At 51.0% G+C, this 11,718-nt stretch overlaps 5 protein-coding genes across 5 annotated transcripts; 2 read left to right on the top strand and 3 right to left on the bottom strand.

Annotated features, from left to right (window-relative positions):
- Window positions 1–43: 43 nt before the first annotated feature.
- Window positions 44–1,066, bottom strand: M431DRAFT_84305 (hypothetical protein; the record flags this gene model as incomplete). The annotated part of the gene is made up of 3 exons (XM_024923419.1): window positions 44–718; window positions 774–969; window positions 1,017–1,066. The coding sequence occupies 3 exons, from the start codon at window positions 1,064–1,066 to the stop codon at window positions 44–46; spliced, it is 921 nt and encodes a 306-aa protein (XP_024774977.1).
- A 126-nt stretch (window positions 1,067–1,192) lies between these two features.
- On the bottom strand, window positions 1,193–3,702 carry M431DRAFT_63576 (hypothetical protein; the record flags this gene model as incomplete). Its single annotated transcript, XM_024921641.1, has 2 exons — window positions 1,193–3,569; window positions 3,626–3,702. Coding segments are annotated over 2 exons (2,454 nt in total), but the record flags the coding sequence as incomplete, so codon positions are not given.
- Window positions 3,703–4,859: 1,157 nt separating this feature from the next.
- On the top strand, window positions 4,860–6,039 carry M431DRAFT_140307 (hypothetical protein). The gene is made up of 2 exons (XM_024912609.1): window positions 4,860–5,346; window positions 5,406–6,039. Exons 1-2 carry the CDS (start codon window positions 4,957–4,959, stop codon window positions 5,898–5,900), a joined length of 885 nt encoding a protein of 294 aa, XP_024774975.1. The 5' UTR covers window positions 4,860–4,956; the 3' UTR covers window positions 5,901–6,039.
- Window positions 6,040–6,274: 235 nt separating this feature from the next.
- Window positions 6,275–7,323, top strand: M431DRAFT_518933 (hypothetical protein; the record flags this gene model as incomplete). The annotated part of the gene is made up of 2 exons (XM_024920380.1): window positions 6,275–6,978; window positions 7,045–7,323. The coding sequence occupies exons 1-2, from the start codon at window positions 6,439–6,441 to the stop codon at window positions 7,321–7,323; spliced, it is 819 nt and encodes a 272-aa protein (XP_024774974.1). The 5' UTR covers window positions 6,275–6,438.
- Window positions 7,324–7,613: 290 nt separating this feature from the next.
- On the bottom strand, window positions 7,614–11,573 carry M431DRAFT_480844 (hypothetical protein; the record flags this gene model as incomplete). Its single annotated transcript, XM_024915905.1, has 6 exons — window positions 7,614–7,856; window positions 7,937–9,057; window positions 9,111–11,009; window positions 11,063–11,382; window positions 11,442–11,491; window positions 11,544–11,573. The coding sequence occupies 6 exons, from the start codon at window positions 11,571–11,573 to the stop codon at window positions 7,614–7,616; spliced, it is 3,663 nt and encodes a 1,220-aa protein (XP_024774973.1).
- Window positions 11,574–11,718: the final 145 nt, after the last annotated feature.

Below are 11,718 nucleotides of genomic sequence, written 5' to 3'. Positions count from 1 at the left end.
TCATCGCACCTAACTACCCTCCGAAATTATCAAATGATGGCTATTATACTGATTCCCAGATATATCCGTCATCAAGTCGCTTCAGCCCACGCGGAGTCCAGTGCCAGACTCCTTGGCGGGCGGCTGATTCGATGGCCTCACGCTTGACGGGTTGAGGAAGAGCATTCGCGCGACAAGCCGCGGCATCACAACCATTGTCGCTCCAGCCGAATTTGAAGTCATCTCCCCACCAGACTCGTACTTCATTGCCAACACGGAGATTGATCAGAATCGACGTGATGTTCGTGTAGCCATCAAACGACACAGGGGTCAACCGGCAATTCCCATGAGGGAAGTTGGGGCATGCTGGAATATGCTTCGTCTCAGACCAGGCTATCGATTCCTCTCTTTGTGAAACGTCGTTGTAGCGGTATGCTGAAACTTCAAAGTCACACCAGTTTTCGGCACCTTTTGCCGCACAGCCAAGGCTCGCGCCCTGGAAGTCAAATCTGAAGCAGTGATTTGGAGCATTTGGACCAACGCCAATCTCAGCAGTGTCCCCCGCATTAGAATGAGCTGATAAAGGCAGGGATGGTGGCATAAATTCCACAAGCTGGCCGCCGGACGAAGGATTGTAAGATTGAGAGGTTTGGGACGATGGGGGCGCGATGAGGAACCCTTGAGAGAACCAGATATCGCGAGAAGGGTTGAAGAGTGGACCAGCCTTGGTATCATCAAACTATTCAGATTAGCGATGGGCATGACAGGAGGTGAGAGGCATATGATGTACTTACGTCGAGTGTAAAATTGCCAATCTTTCCACCAGTGGGACACATAGGGCTGAAGTCTGATCCATCCACGGCAGAAGCTTGCGGTGGCACGGAATCTGTCACAGAAGGAAGAACGGGAGTAAAGGGGCTCGGGGTACTAAAGGCCGGAAAGGAGAGAGTAGCACTAGAGTTGTCCCATACAAACTCTGACGTTACTGACCTATGCTAAGTTAGAAATTGTATATAGGGAGATCATCTGCGACTTACTCTTGCTGACGTCGCATGACACGTCGATTAGGAATAGTAACAGTCGCCATGGTAGTAAGAGGGAAGTTGATGGTGTAGGTGGTGGTTTGCTCCGGTATGACGTTGGTCCATGTACTAGTCTGGAGAGCCGTTGCAAGATGTGATGGGCCACTTGGAAGCGAGCCGTAGGCATTATTTGACAGCGGCGAAGATTCCAACACTGGAGCTTGATTGTTCCATTCGTCACCGTACGGAACGAGAGAGGCAGGCCGTCCATCAGGACCATTCGTGACAGTAAAAGTCGAAGTGCGGGTACCAGTGACAGTCCCTGTTGGTTCCGCAAGGCCAGAAACCACTGCAGACGGCGGCAAAACAACTGGCAGACCGGTTCCAAAAGATCCGTATTGAGTTAGGGTAGGAAGGTTGATCAAACTCCCGCTCGGAGCCCCAAGATCGGCACCACTCGGCAAACCGACAATAGTCTGAACAACAGGCGTTGCCATACCATCTGGTCCTAGTGTGGTAACCGTAATGCAGGTGGTGAAAAGTCCACTTCCAGCAGGAGTAGCAGAAAGACCTCCTTGGGGAAGAGGAAGACCGGTTTGGGCAGGTACAAGAGAAGGGTACCCAAGGTTGGTTTGGGCAGGCAAAGCACTGCCTAGACCACTGGTAGGGATGACAATTGTTTGGATGGCAGGCGTTGGAAATCCATCTGGTCCTATAACACCGACTGTGATGCAAGTTGTGGCAAAATTACCTCCCTCTGGAAGGTTTGGGGTGCCTTGTGGAAAGCCAGAAGCTTGAGCAGGAGGCAGAGGCAGTCCGTTGGTAACTGCAGGAAGAGCGCTGCTCGCGAGCACAACAAAGATGGACTCAACAACTGTGGGAACACCGTCAGGTCCCAGGACAGTATAACTCGTGCAAGTCGTGACGGCATTCGCACCACCAACGTTTGTTCCAAACTGTGAAGGGAAACCAGAAACTCCGCTAACTTGGCTTGGGACTCCAGTGACGACGTTGGCAGGAATCGCGCCGGCAGTCGGGTTTGGAACGACCCAAGTGGTACCAATGACAGTTGGAAGGCCATCAGGTCCCAGTACTGTATAGCTTGTGCAAGTTGTACTGCCATCCACGCTCACGCCAGCCGCCGTTCCAGCAGTTTGAGTTGGGATGCCCGTGACTTGATTTGGGAATCCACCTACAGAATTCGGACTGGAGATACCCAGCTGCGTGTTCGTCGGTGCGGGCACCAGCCAGGAGGACTCAATGACGGTTGGAAGTCCATCAGGGCCAAGAACAGTGAACTCAGTGTGTGTCGCGATGACTGGTCCGCCAGGCAAGCCCGTGATGACACTGGGGTTGGTTGGGAGACCGGAGAGAAGGCTAGAAGGAAATCCAGAAGGAAACCCAGAAGGAAAGCCTGATGGAAAACCTGAAGGAAGGCCGGAGAGAAGGCTAGAAAGGAAGCCTGATGGAAGACCGGATGGAAGACCGGATGGAAGACCGGATGGGAAACCCGATGGGAAACCAGAAGGGAGGCCAGCAGTGGCTGTTGGGAAGTCGACCCAAGTAGAGTGGACGACTGTGGGAACTCCATTGGGCCCGATGATGGTGTAGCTGGTACACATGGTCTCACCTGCCGTTGCTAAGACGCCTGAAGTTACTGAGGCACCGCCCGGAGTGAAGCCAGAGATTGGAGCGGTGACTGTGGGAAAAGGTTGGCCAGCGCCATTGCCATTGCCGTTGCTGGGTTGGGCGCCAGGGAATTCGAGGACGGTTGGTTTCCCATCTGAGCCAATGACTGTCACTTGAATAGGATGGTTGCCGTTTTCATCAGCGCCTGTACCAGTTGGTGATGAGTATTCTGATGGTTGTCCGCCATTGGGGTTGGAGGAAATGTTAGGGAAGTCATCCCCATTGCCGTATGCGGAATTCTCAGGAGGGATAGCGGTAGGAGAACCAACAACCGGTCCAGCGCTGAAAGATGACTGTCCGTCTGATGGTGTGGGATGTTCCCAAGGCTCAGACGCCGGTAAATTGCTGGGCCAAGGGGTCTGTGAAGGGAAACCATCAGGGTAGTCCGCGGAGGTCTCAGCAGGGTCAGAAGCGCCATCAGTGTAGACAGGGGCGGACGGATCATCAGATGGAAAAGCGTTTGATGAATCAGGATCGCTGCCCCAAACGTCGATTGTGAGTGTGGTGAAGGGTTTGACACTGGTGTGTGCGGCCTCAACAGATTCAGCTGAAGAAATTGGGATGGGTGTAGTAGGGAACGCAGTTTGATGAATGGTCTGGTCAGGGTCAAAGTCACTGGGCTGGATAACACCGGAAGGCGTAAGATGGCTAGTAGGATATACAGTGACAAAAACTGTTGTGACGACTTGGAGAGCGCAGGTAGACATGTCAGGGGTTGAACCGGGGAGATTTCCAGGGAGGCCAGCAGGAGAGCCATTGGAATTTCCACTTGGATTTCCATAGGCATTGCCATTGGGGTCACCGTTTGGAGATCCGGCAGGAAGGCCAGCAGAGTTGCCATTGCCATTAGGACTGCTGCCCCGGTTGCTGCCATGCGTTCTGTAGCAAAGTTAGTATGAGAGCAAAAAAGGGGAGAAGGGGGAAACAGCCTGTACCCGTAATCTGCCTGAGCACTTGCGTGCTGCACTACGGTGCCGGCTACCAAGGCCGTCAAAGAAGTGAAGACCCGCATAATGGGCGAGTACGGTTGGCAAAGTTGGCGTCACGAGATCCGTAAGTGATGTCGGTGCGATGAGTCCAACAGAGGTGGATGTGAATGAGAGACAGAAACAATGAACGAGTAAAGAAAGGCGAAGTCGAAACGAGAGAAAAGAGGTGAGGTGGAAGAGAAAAGAAAAAGAAGAAGGGGGAGAGAGGAGTTTTGATGGCAGCAGAAGAGTCCTGCGTGGCCGAGACTGGGAGGGAAGGAACGTCCATCTTATCAACGGCGGTCGTATGATGGCGTGTGTGTGCCTGAGGAAGACGCTGTCTCCTTCCCCAAGTTTGCGGTGTGGTTTGCGAATCTACGCCTCAGAGGGACCGATCCTGCTTCAACTGCATGGCTTATCGATCGAAAAATAGAGCAAGAGCTGTTGACAGCCGAAAAGTTGACGTAACGGTATCGTCTGGGCTCAGGGAGTGGGCATCACCGAAGGAAAGAACATCGAGATCTCGCTCATTGTCTGGGTAGGTAGCGACGTGATCGGCTTTGATATCCGTCGTATTCGCATTTTGAATCAAGCAGGCGTGCCTGCCTACCTTAGATGTAATGATGCTTTCGCGAGAGAGACAGGCTGCCCCAAAGGGCAAGGCAGGCGTGGGTGGAAATGCATGTGGAAGCCAATTGTCAGCGTGAATGTGGTGTAAATGCAACAGTATTTACCTACCTGTATCCCACGGGTGGCGCGAGCAGGCGCAAGATGCCACGAGTTTTACCTATATGTGTTGTAGGTAGCTTCAGATTGAACGTTGCAGTCTGGACCAGCAGCAGAATAGGATGAAGCATTGCAGACTCATGTGTTACCATTTTGTGAAATATTGTAAAATATGGTGGAAATACTCCAAGCTACCGATATTAGTGCATACATAATCAACCAGAGCGTTTCTGAGCTGTGTGGACGCAGCATCAATCAGCTGTAGATGGCTTCGTTGGTCTTTGACGTGCGATGTAAGACTATTGGATGCCTTCTAAATGTGCTAAGTCACCTAGTCCTGGGCAGCTCATGGGCGCAACAATGGACCAATTAGCGTCTGTGCCAGACGTCATCTACTACCATGTAAGAAAACCGCACGGCTATTGGCGGGAATCTTGATGCGTAGACACATGCGCCAAACACGGTTGCTTGTGTCACCGCATCGCCTCGACTGACTTCATTTAGGCATCACGGCCAACCTCACGGGCTTCGGCCTCATTTGCATCTTGCCACTACCTATAGACGATGCAGCCATGTCTTCTCACAGCCCGCATAACAACATTTTTCCACCACCCAGGGAACGATGCCTTTCTAGGTTCTGGAACAACCGACCTGTTCTCTACATCAAGCGCGCAGGTATCGCGGCATCCTACCCAATTCGCGGCATCTGGTACTTCACACGAAACAGAGAATTTTGGCCTCTCCTGTTTGGAAGGCTAATCCCTCTGTCTCTGATCTCATTCTTCGTATACTTTGTCCTTTTCTCGTTCGCGTTCCTTCCGCAATTCTTATTCCTGGCCATCTTCCATGGCTGGGGCGCCTGGTTTAATGCCGTTGTTCTTGTGCTGGGTGAAGGATTGGTGATTGTTCAGGGCTTATTTGAAGGCTTCTTTGTTGACGAATGCCGAGTGGATGTTTTCGACGTAAGCCCACAAGATGAGGTGAAACCAAGTTATTGAAGCTGCAGCTAAATCATCGCTAGGCCACGCTTATCAAGCTCTCACTGAAGGATCTAATATCTCCTCATCGCCTGTTGTTTGAAGATGCACCCGATGCAGTTAAAATGTTGGGAAAGCCGACGAGCCCAGCTACCTTCAATCCATGGAGCACGATTCAAATTGTAGAGCTTATCTTCTTTCTTCCTCTCAACCTCATCCCTTATGTCGGGACTATTGCCTTTATTGTCATCACGGGGACTCGACTCGGGAAGCTATCGCATCACCGCTGGTTCCAACTGCGAGGCTTGACGAAGCCAGCCCAAGCGGCTGAAATAAAGACACTTGAGTGGGACTACATCTGGTTTGGAACCGTGGCCATGATTTTTGAGCTCATACCGGTGCTGTCTTTTTTCTTTCTTCTGACTACAGCAACGGGTGCAGCTATGTGGGCGGCAGACATTGAGAAGTCGAGGAGAAGAGAGGCAGAGTCTGACGCTAGGCAAGCGGCAGCATCTCGGTATACGGATGACTTTCCGTAGGCTTTATAACGACTTCAACGGGTTTCACGAATGGCAGACGGATGGACAATGGACACCTAGATTACATCACCTCGAAAGCGAGTACAATACAATCCATACACCCTCACAGAGATATACCTGTGCGTAGAGTGCATGTAGCGATAACCAACCGTGACCAGGCACTCAGTTGGTGCCTGAGTGCCTCTGCCCTGCACTTCTATATGTGCTCCACCGGTAGCGTAGCAGAAGTGCTGGGTAGCTGTTCTGTGGGGAATTCATCAGTGGCGTCAATTGGCACCAAGCAACGCACTACCATTAGTAAGAATTCACACCCGCTATCCACCCTTTGGCACCCGTCTAACACCTCTTCGTCATCATTCAGCCTAGAATACCTACTGCACTTTATGCCACCATACAAGCAACCACCAATCTGCAGCCACCCAACCGGCCACAAAGACTCCCAAGCATCGACACTCGACATCCTCTCCGTCACGTCACCTTCTCAATTCCAGCTTCTACACCGAAACCATCTCTCAGGGAACGCGACCCAATAGCAACCATGGCTGACCGAGGCCTCTCCCAGATTCTCTCCCAGCTAAAGCAGTCTCCCCAGATGAGCTATCCCGAGGCCAGCGCCCTCCTCTCCAAGGCCAAACTCAGTCTCCTCAGCCTCAACGCTCTGACTCCCACTCCCTCAACACCCTCGAACCTTCTCGCCCTTGCCCGAGAGACCTACGAGCAGGGTGCCCTGTTCTCTATTCGCGCCAAAAACGCCGATGCCTTCACGCGCTACGTCCAGCAGCTGCAGCCCTTTTATGAGCTGCCGTCAGCTACCCTGCCGCCAAACCTCCCTGAACGCAACAGGGTCACGGGTCTGAGCCTGTTGCTGCTCCTCACTCAGGGTCGCTACGCCGAGTTCCACTCAGAGCTGGAGAGTCTGACAAACAGAGATGGTGGCGGGGCCGATGTTGAAGGCGACCGATATCTGGGATACCCTGTTCGTCTGGAGAGGTGGCTTATGGAGGGAAGCTATGATCGAGTATGGAAGGCGATGAAGAGCAGCGAAGTCCCCTGCGACGAGTACAGTGTCTTCTCTGAGGTGCGTACCTAATGGAGTTCGCTTTTGCAACTTGTGACACATGGCTAACTGAACGGATGGGGACAGATCCTCAAGAACCAAATCCGATCCGAGATCGCCAGCAGCAGCGAGCGAGCCTACCCTAGCCTTCCGATAAGCTCCACCAAATCGCTATTATTCCTGAACTCAGAAGGAGATGTTATTCAATTTGCCAAGCACCGCGGATGGCTGGTTAAGGAGGGCCATATCTATTTCCCCAACAATGCGGCGGAAGGCAGCGAAGATGGAGTTTACGTCAAGGATATGAGCCAAATGATCATGGAAAATACACTGGGCTATGCTCGCGAGCTGGAAACCATTGTGTAGAGAGCGTCAAACAAGGCATGGTTTGGTTTAGTCACATTAGATGCAACATCTCACAATGCTCAGCAGCATAATTAATTATTTATCAAAAGAGGTTCCAAAAAACATGATATAATGGCACCATTTATATATGTAATCGAGCTTGATACAGCTGTTCACTGCTCTCAATCACCACTAAAGCCTCTCCCCACTAGCCACATCCCCCAATACCATTTCGTTAAGATTCCATGACTATGATATTGTTACGCCCCTTTTGAGCCTCCCTTTTACAATTCCAAGTCCAAATTAGGTGTCTATGAAAACAATCTTAAACCGCTACCATGTTTGCCAATCTCGCAAACTCCGCACACTCTACAAACTGATCCCTTGAAGCTAGAGTGGTACTTTGATCCATCAAATGCACACTCTTCGAATGGCGCTCCGCTATAGATTGGAGTATGGCTGGCGGCGCAAATCTCAAATTCTGCAAATTGATCAAACTCGATCTCAATGGCGTCATTTGGATTTCTTTCGCATTGAGCTTTCGTCTTCTTGGCCTATATTTTGAAGTATCTCGTTAGGACTTGAATGCAAAAGAAAAGGTCACGAGTCAAGGCAAATTTAGTTCATCACTTACATTTTCGACGATTTTGCTGGAACCTCCATTAGCAATGATGCGGTTTGCAAAACCCAAAGCCGAGTTATAGTTCTTGCTCTTTATAGCCACCTTGATGGCACTAAGCAGTGCAATCTGTCGATGAGGCACCTCGATCTTGGGAATGGTGAAATAGGCGGATAGCTCCAAGCTCTTCTTGAGTTTCGCGGGGTCTTGAGCGATCTCATCAAGTGAGCCAAGGTTTCTCCTGGCAAGCTCAATGTTCATCGCAATGCTGTACTCTCTCGCTGAAACAATCAGTTTCTTTGCCTCCGCCACTTCGCTCTCGCTGGAAACTGCATTGACAAGGATGGCATGAAGGATACCCTGGAAGATCTGGGCACCGTCTTCCAACTTATTCGCCTTCATTGAGTCGTAGCCCCTTTGCAAATCATTGGAGGCCAGATGCTCCAGATCGCGTGGGATGATAGGCAGAACTTTTCGAAGGTCCGTTTCATCAACGGTACGGCGAACGTAGTTGACGAGAGGAGGCAAGTTGGCAAGTGCCGGAAGGAAAGTCTTGGAAGACTGGTACACTTCCAAGAATCGAGGCTTCAGAGGTGCAAATTCGACTGCGCCAACTTGTCGGTTCAAGAGCTGCATGGCCGTTTCAAATGAGCCTCCAGCAACGTGATCAACAGCCAAAGGCGAGTTTCGTGCCCAGACATCGGCCTCGCAGCTTCCAGCGCCACCTGCTTCCGCGCTATCGACATTCACAAAGTCGTTTTCGATTTCAGGAACCTCGTCATCACCCATATCCCAGCCTGCCGCATCATCGTCATCTTCTCCAGGGATAGCAGCGAGTCCGCCTGCCGGTTCCTCCTTTGCAACATGCTCAGCGTCGGCTCCGTTAGCGAGATTTGGTTCATCTTCAAGCGACAAGCCCTCTACCTGACCAAGAAGAGCGTTTTCGAAGTAAGACTGTGAGCTAGCCTTGGTGGGCCAGTTGCGTTTGAACGTCGACACCACAGGTTTTGATGGTACCAACGGTTGGCCTATGGTGGGCATGGTTAGCTGGTCTTCTGTGAGACCAGAAGCCTCAAGAATAGCTTCGTATTCTTCCTGCAGCCCATGGGATTTGGCCGTTGTATACGCAAGTGGGTCTATGAAACGGTTAGTACTCCATGCAATGGCAAGAGGGGATCAGCTCACGTACACAAATCGATTTCCTTCAACATTTGAATGCGGTCTTCCACATCGCCAAGGTAGATGGCATTCTGGAATCGCGAGGTGAAATCTCCACGATGCTCCGCAATCTTGGCCATTCGAGCAAGCTTGGAGTGATCACCTGTTGCCAGATAGAGGAACGACAGCTTATCGAATTGCTTCAGTTTTTGGTAGCACATCTCCACAATCTGGTGGTTGCCATGGGCCAATGCTTCGGTGCCCAGTCGAGTCCAGAACTTCGACTTGTCCAGTTCCTTGGCCATCTCCACAGCAACTTCTAGATTGCCACATTCGATTGCCAGGTCAAATCGAGTCGTTGGGTCCTGAACAAATTGCAGCGCGATTTCGGGATAGCCCTTCTTCTGGAGGTATGAAATAATGGACTGGCCCACAAGACTAGAAGTACGGATGATGTGAAGCATTTCTTCATAGTTTCGCTTGACCAATGCCATTTTGAAGCGATATTCCGTTGGGTCGATACGAAGAATACGAGGCTTTGCTGCTCGATCTAAGCAGTAGACATTTCGGCCCTTGACGCGGACAAGGTATACCGTCTGGTCAAGTGTCCGGACGATGCCATTGTCGCCGTTCAGCAAAGCATATTTAACATGGTTCAAGGTCGAGTACAGAAGAATGCCTGCATCATCCCAGGTGGCGCTCTTGATGCGGATAGTCTCATGTAAAGTGCTGATCTGCTCGAGAGACTTTGTCACAATGGTCACGTTGTGCTTGCTCAACAAGGCGGCGTAAAGGCCATCGTTCGACCACACAATGTATTTGACACCATTGATGGAAAGCTCTGCAGTGCTCTTCTTCTGCTGGATATCGTAAAGATACACAGTCGTTGGCGTAATAATAAGAAGGTTACCAGTGCCTCCAAAGTATATATCGGTAGTTCCAGTTGGAGGCTTGAACGAACGAGCAGTGTTGTTCGACAGATCTTTGATATCAATGGTTTGGTTTGCAACATTGAGGACAGCGAAGCGATTTCTGGCAACGAAAATGGCGGAGTTTCCTGATCCCCGTTTGGACTCGGTAGGCTCAATTACACCAGATCCATCTCTAGGCAGATTCAGGAGTTCGTAAGAGCCACCATCATTAGGAGTGGTAACGAGAATAGATCTCTCAGCAGGGTTGTAAGACAGTGTCCGAGGGCTGACCCAAGGGCTTCCCAGTTTCTTGAGAGACAGGAGCGTCGGGCTTTCCACATCCTTCTGGAAATCGTACGACCTGACGTGCTTCTCCTTAGTGATGTAGAACAGGGTGTTTTGGTGGACAGCCGAAGCAGGACGCTCGCGTTCCAACTTGAAAACCATGACACCATTGTCATGGCCAGCTGCGAACAAATTGATTTCAGGGTGAGCTGCGATAACCCAAAAGCGGTCATTTTCCCTCTTAAAGGATTGCACAGCAGTCCTCTTATTGAGATCCCAGACACGAATCGTTTTGTCTTCTCCTGCCGACAGAATCAGGTCTTGGTGAGGGTGGAACAGACAGCCCGAGGCATTCTGGAAATGGCCACGACAAGTGTCTACTTCCCAAGCTTTGGTTTCACTCATGCGCCAGAGCTTCACTAGGCGGTCATCGCCGGCCGAAACAATCAACGGCATAGTGGGGTGGAAAGCCACCCAATTGACACCACGATCATGGCCCTCGAGGACAAACTTGACAACAGCATCTGTGTTTCCAAACATATCAGTTTGGTTTTGGTTTGCACGCGCAATTTGGTCTTCGTAGCTCATCGACGTCGGTGCTGAGTGCTTCTTTCGCAGACCCGAAATATCCCAAACGCGGACTGACTGATCAAGAGAGGCCGATACCACAAGATCTTCTTTGGGGTGGAACTGGGCGCACATGGCATAGTGGTTGTGGCCGGTCATGGTACAAACTGAGAGAGAATTAGCGATCTATTGCGTTATCGCACCCGATAATGCAACGTACTCAAGCTGCGGTTCTGCCAGTTCCAAATTCGAATTGTCTGATCATCAGAGGAAGACAGAATCCAGGGAAGCTCGTGATGGAAGAAGACGGTTCGAACATAATCGAGATGGCCGTTCAGTGTAAAGAGGCATCGTCGTGTCTGGTACGACCAGACTTTGATCTTGTAATCGTCGCCGCCAGATACAAAGAGTGGCTGTGTTTTATGAAAATCGACGCCGCGGACTGGGCCATCGTGCTCTTCGAATCGATCTATCAATGTTCCCATCCGGTAATCCCAGAGCTGGATTGTGGAGGAGTGAAGGGCCACAAGGATCCATGGTCTAGTACACCAAGTCAGTTCCCTGAGAATTATCGCTCAACATAGGAGGCATGTAGCTACCTTTTCGGGTGAAACGCGATTCCTTTGGCCCTGGATGATTTCGATTCAAACTGAGGGGCATTAGTTTGGTCTCTTGAGCTGGGCAGCTCTCGGACGGCATACCTTGGTCAACATTCCTGGGGAAGACTGCATTCTGGCGGAGGGGTGAGGTCGGAGCCTCGCACATCAAGGGAAAAGAGCGATTAGATAGAAGAATACAGGTTCGAGGGTATGTCGACGAATGGCTAAATCGGCCGTGATTGACCACGACAGCTATTCAGAGCCTAGCCAGAGGGTC

This window comes from Trichoderma harzianum (assembly GCF_003025095.1).
Source record: "Trichoderma harzianum CBS 226.95 unplaced genomic scaffold M431scaffold_5, whole genome shotgun sequence".
In the NCBI taxonomy this organism is placed as follows: domain Eukaryota; kingdom Fungi; phylum Ascomycota; class Sordariomycetes; order Hypocreales; family Hypocreaceae; genus Trichoderma; species Trichoderma harzianum.
This window is presented reverse-complemented; position numbering and strand designations above follow the sequence as displayed.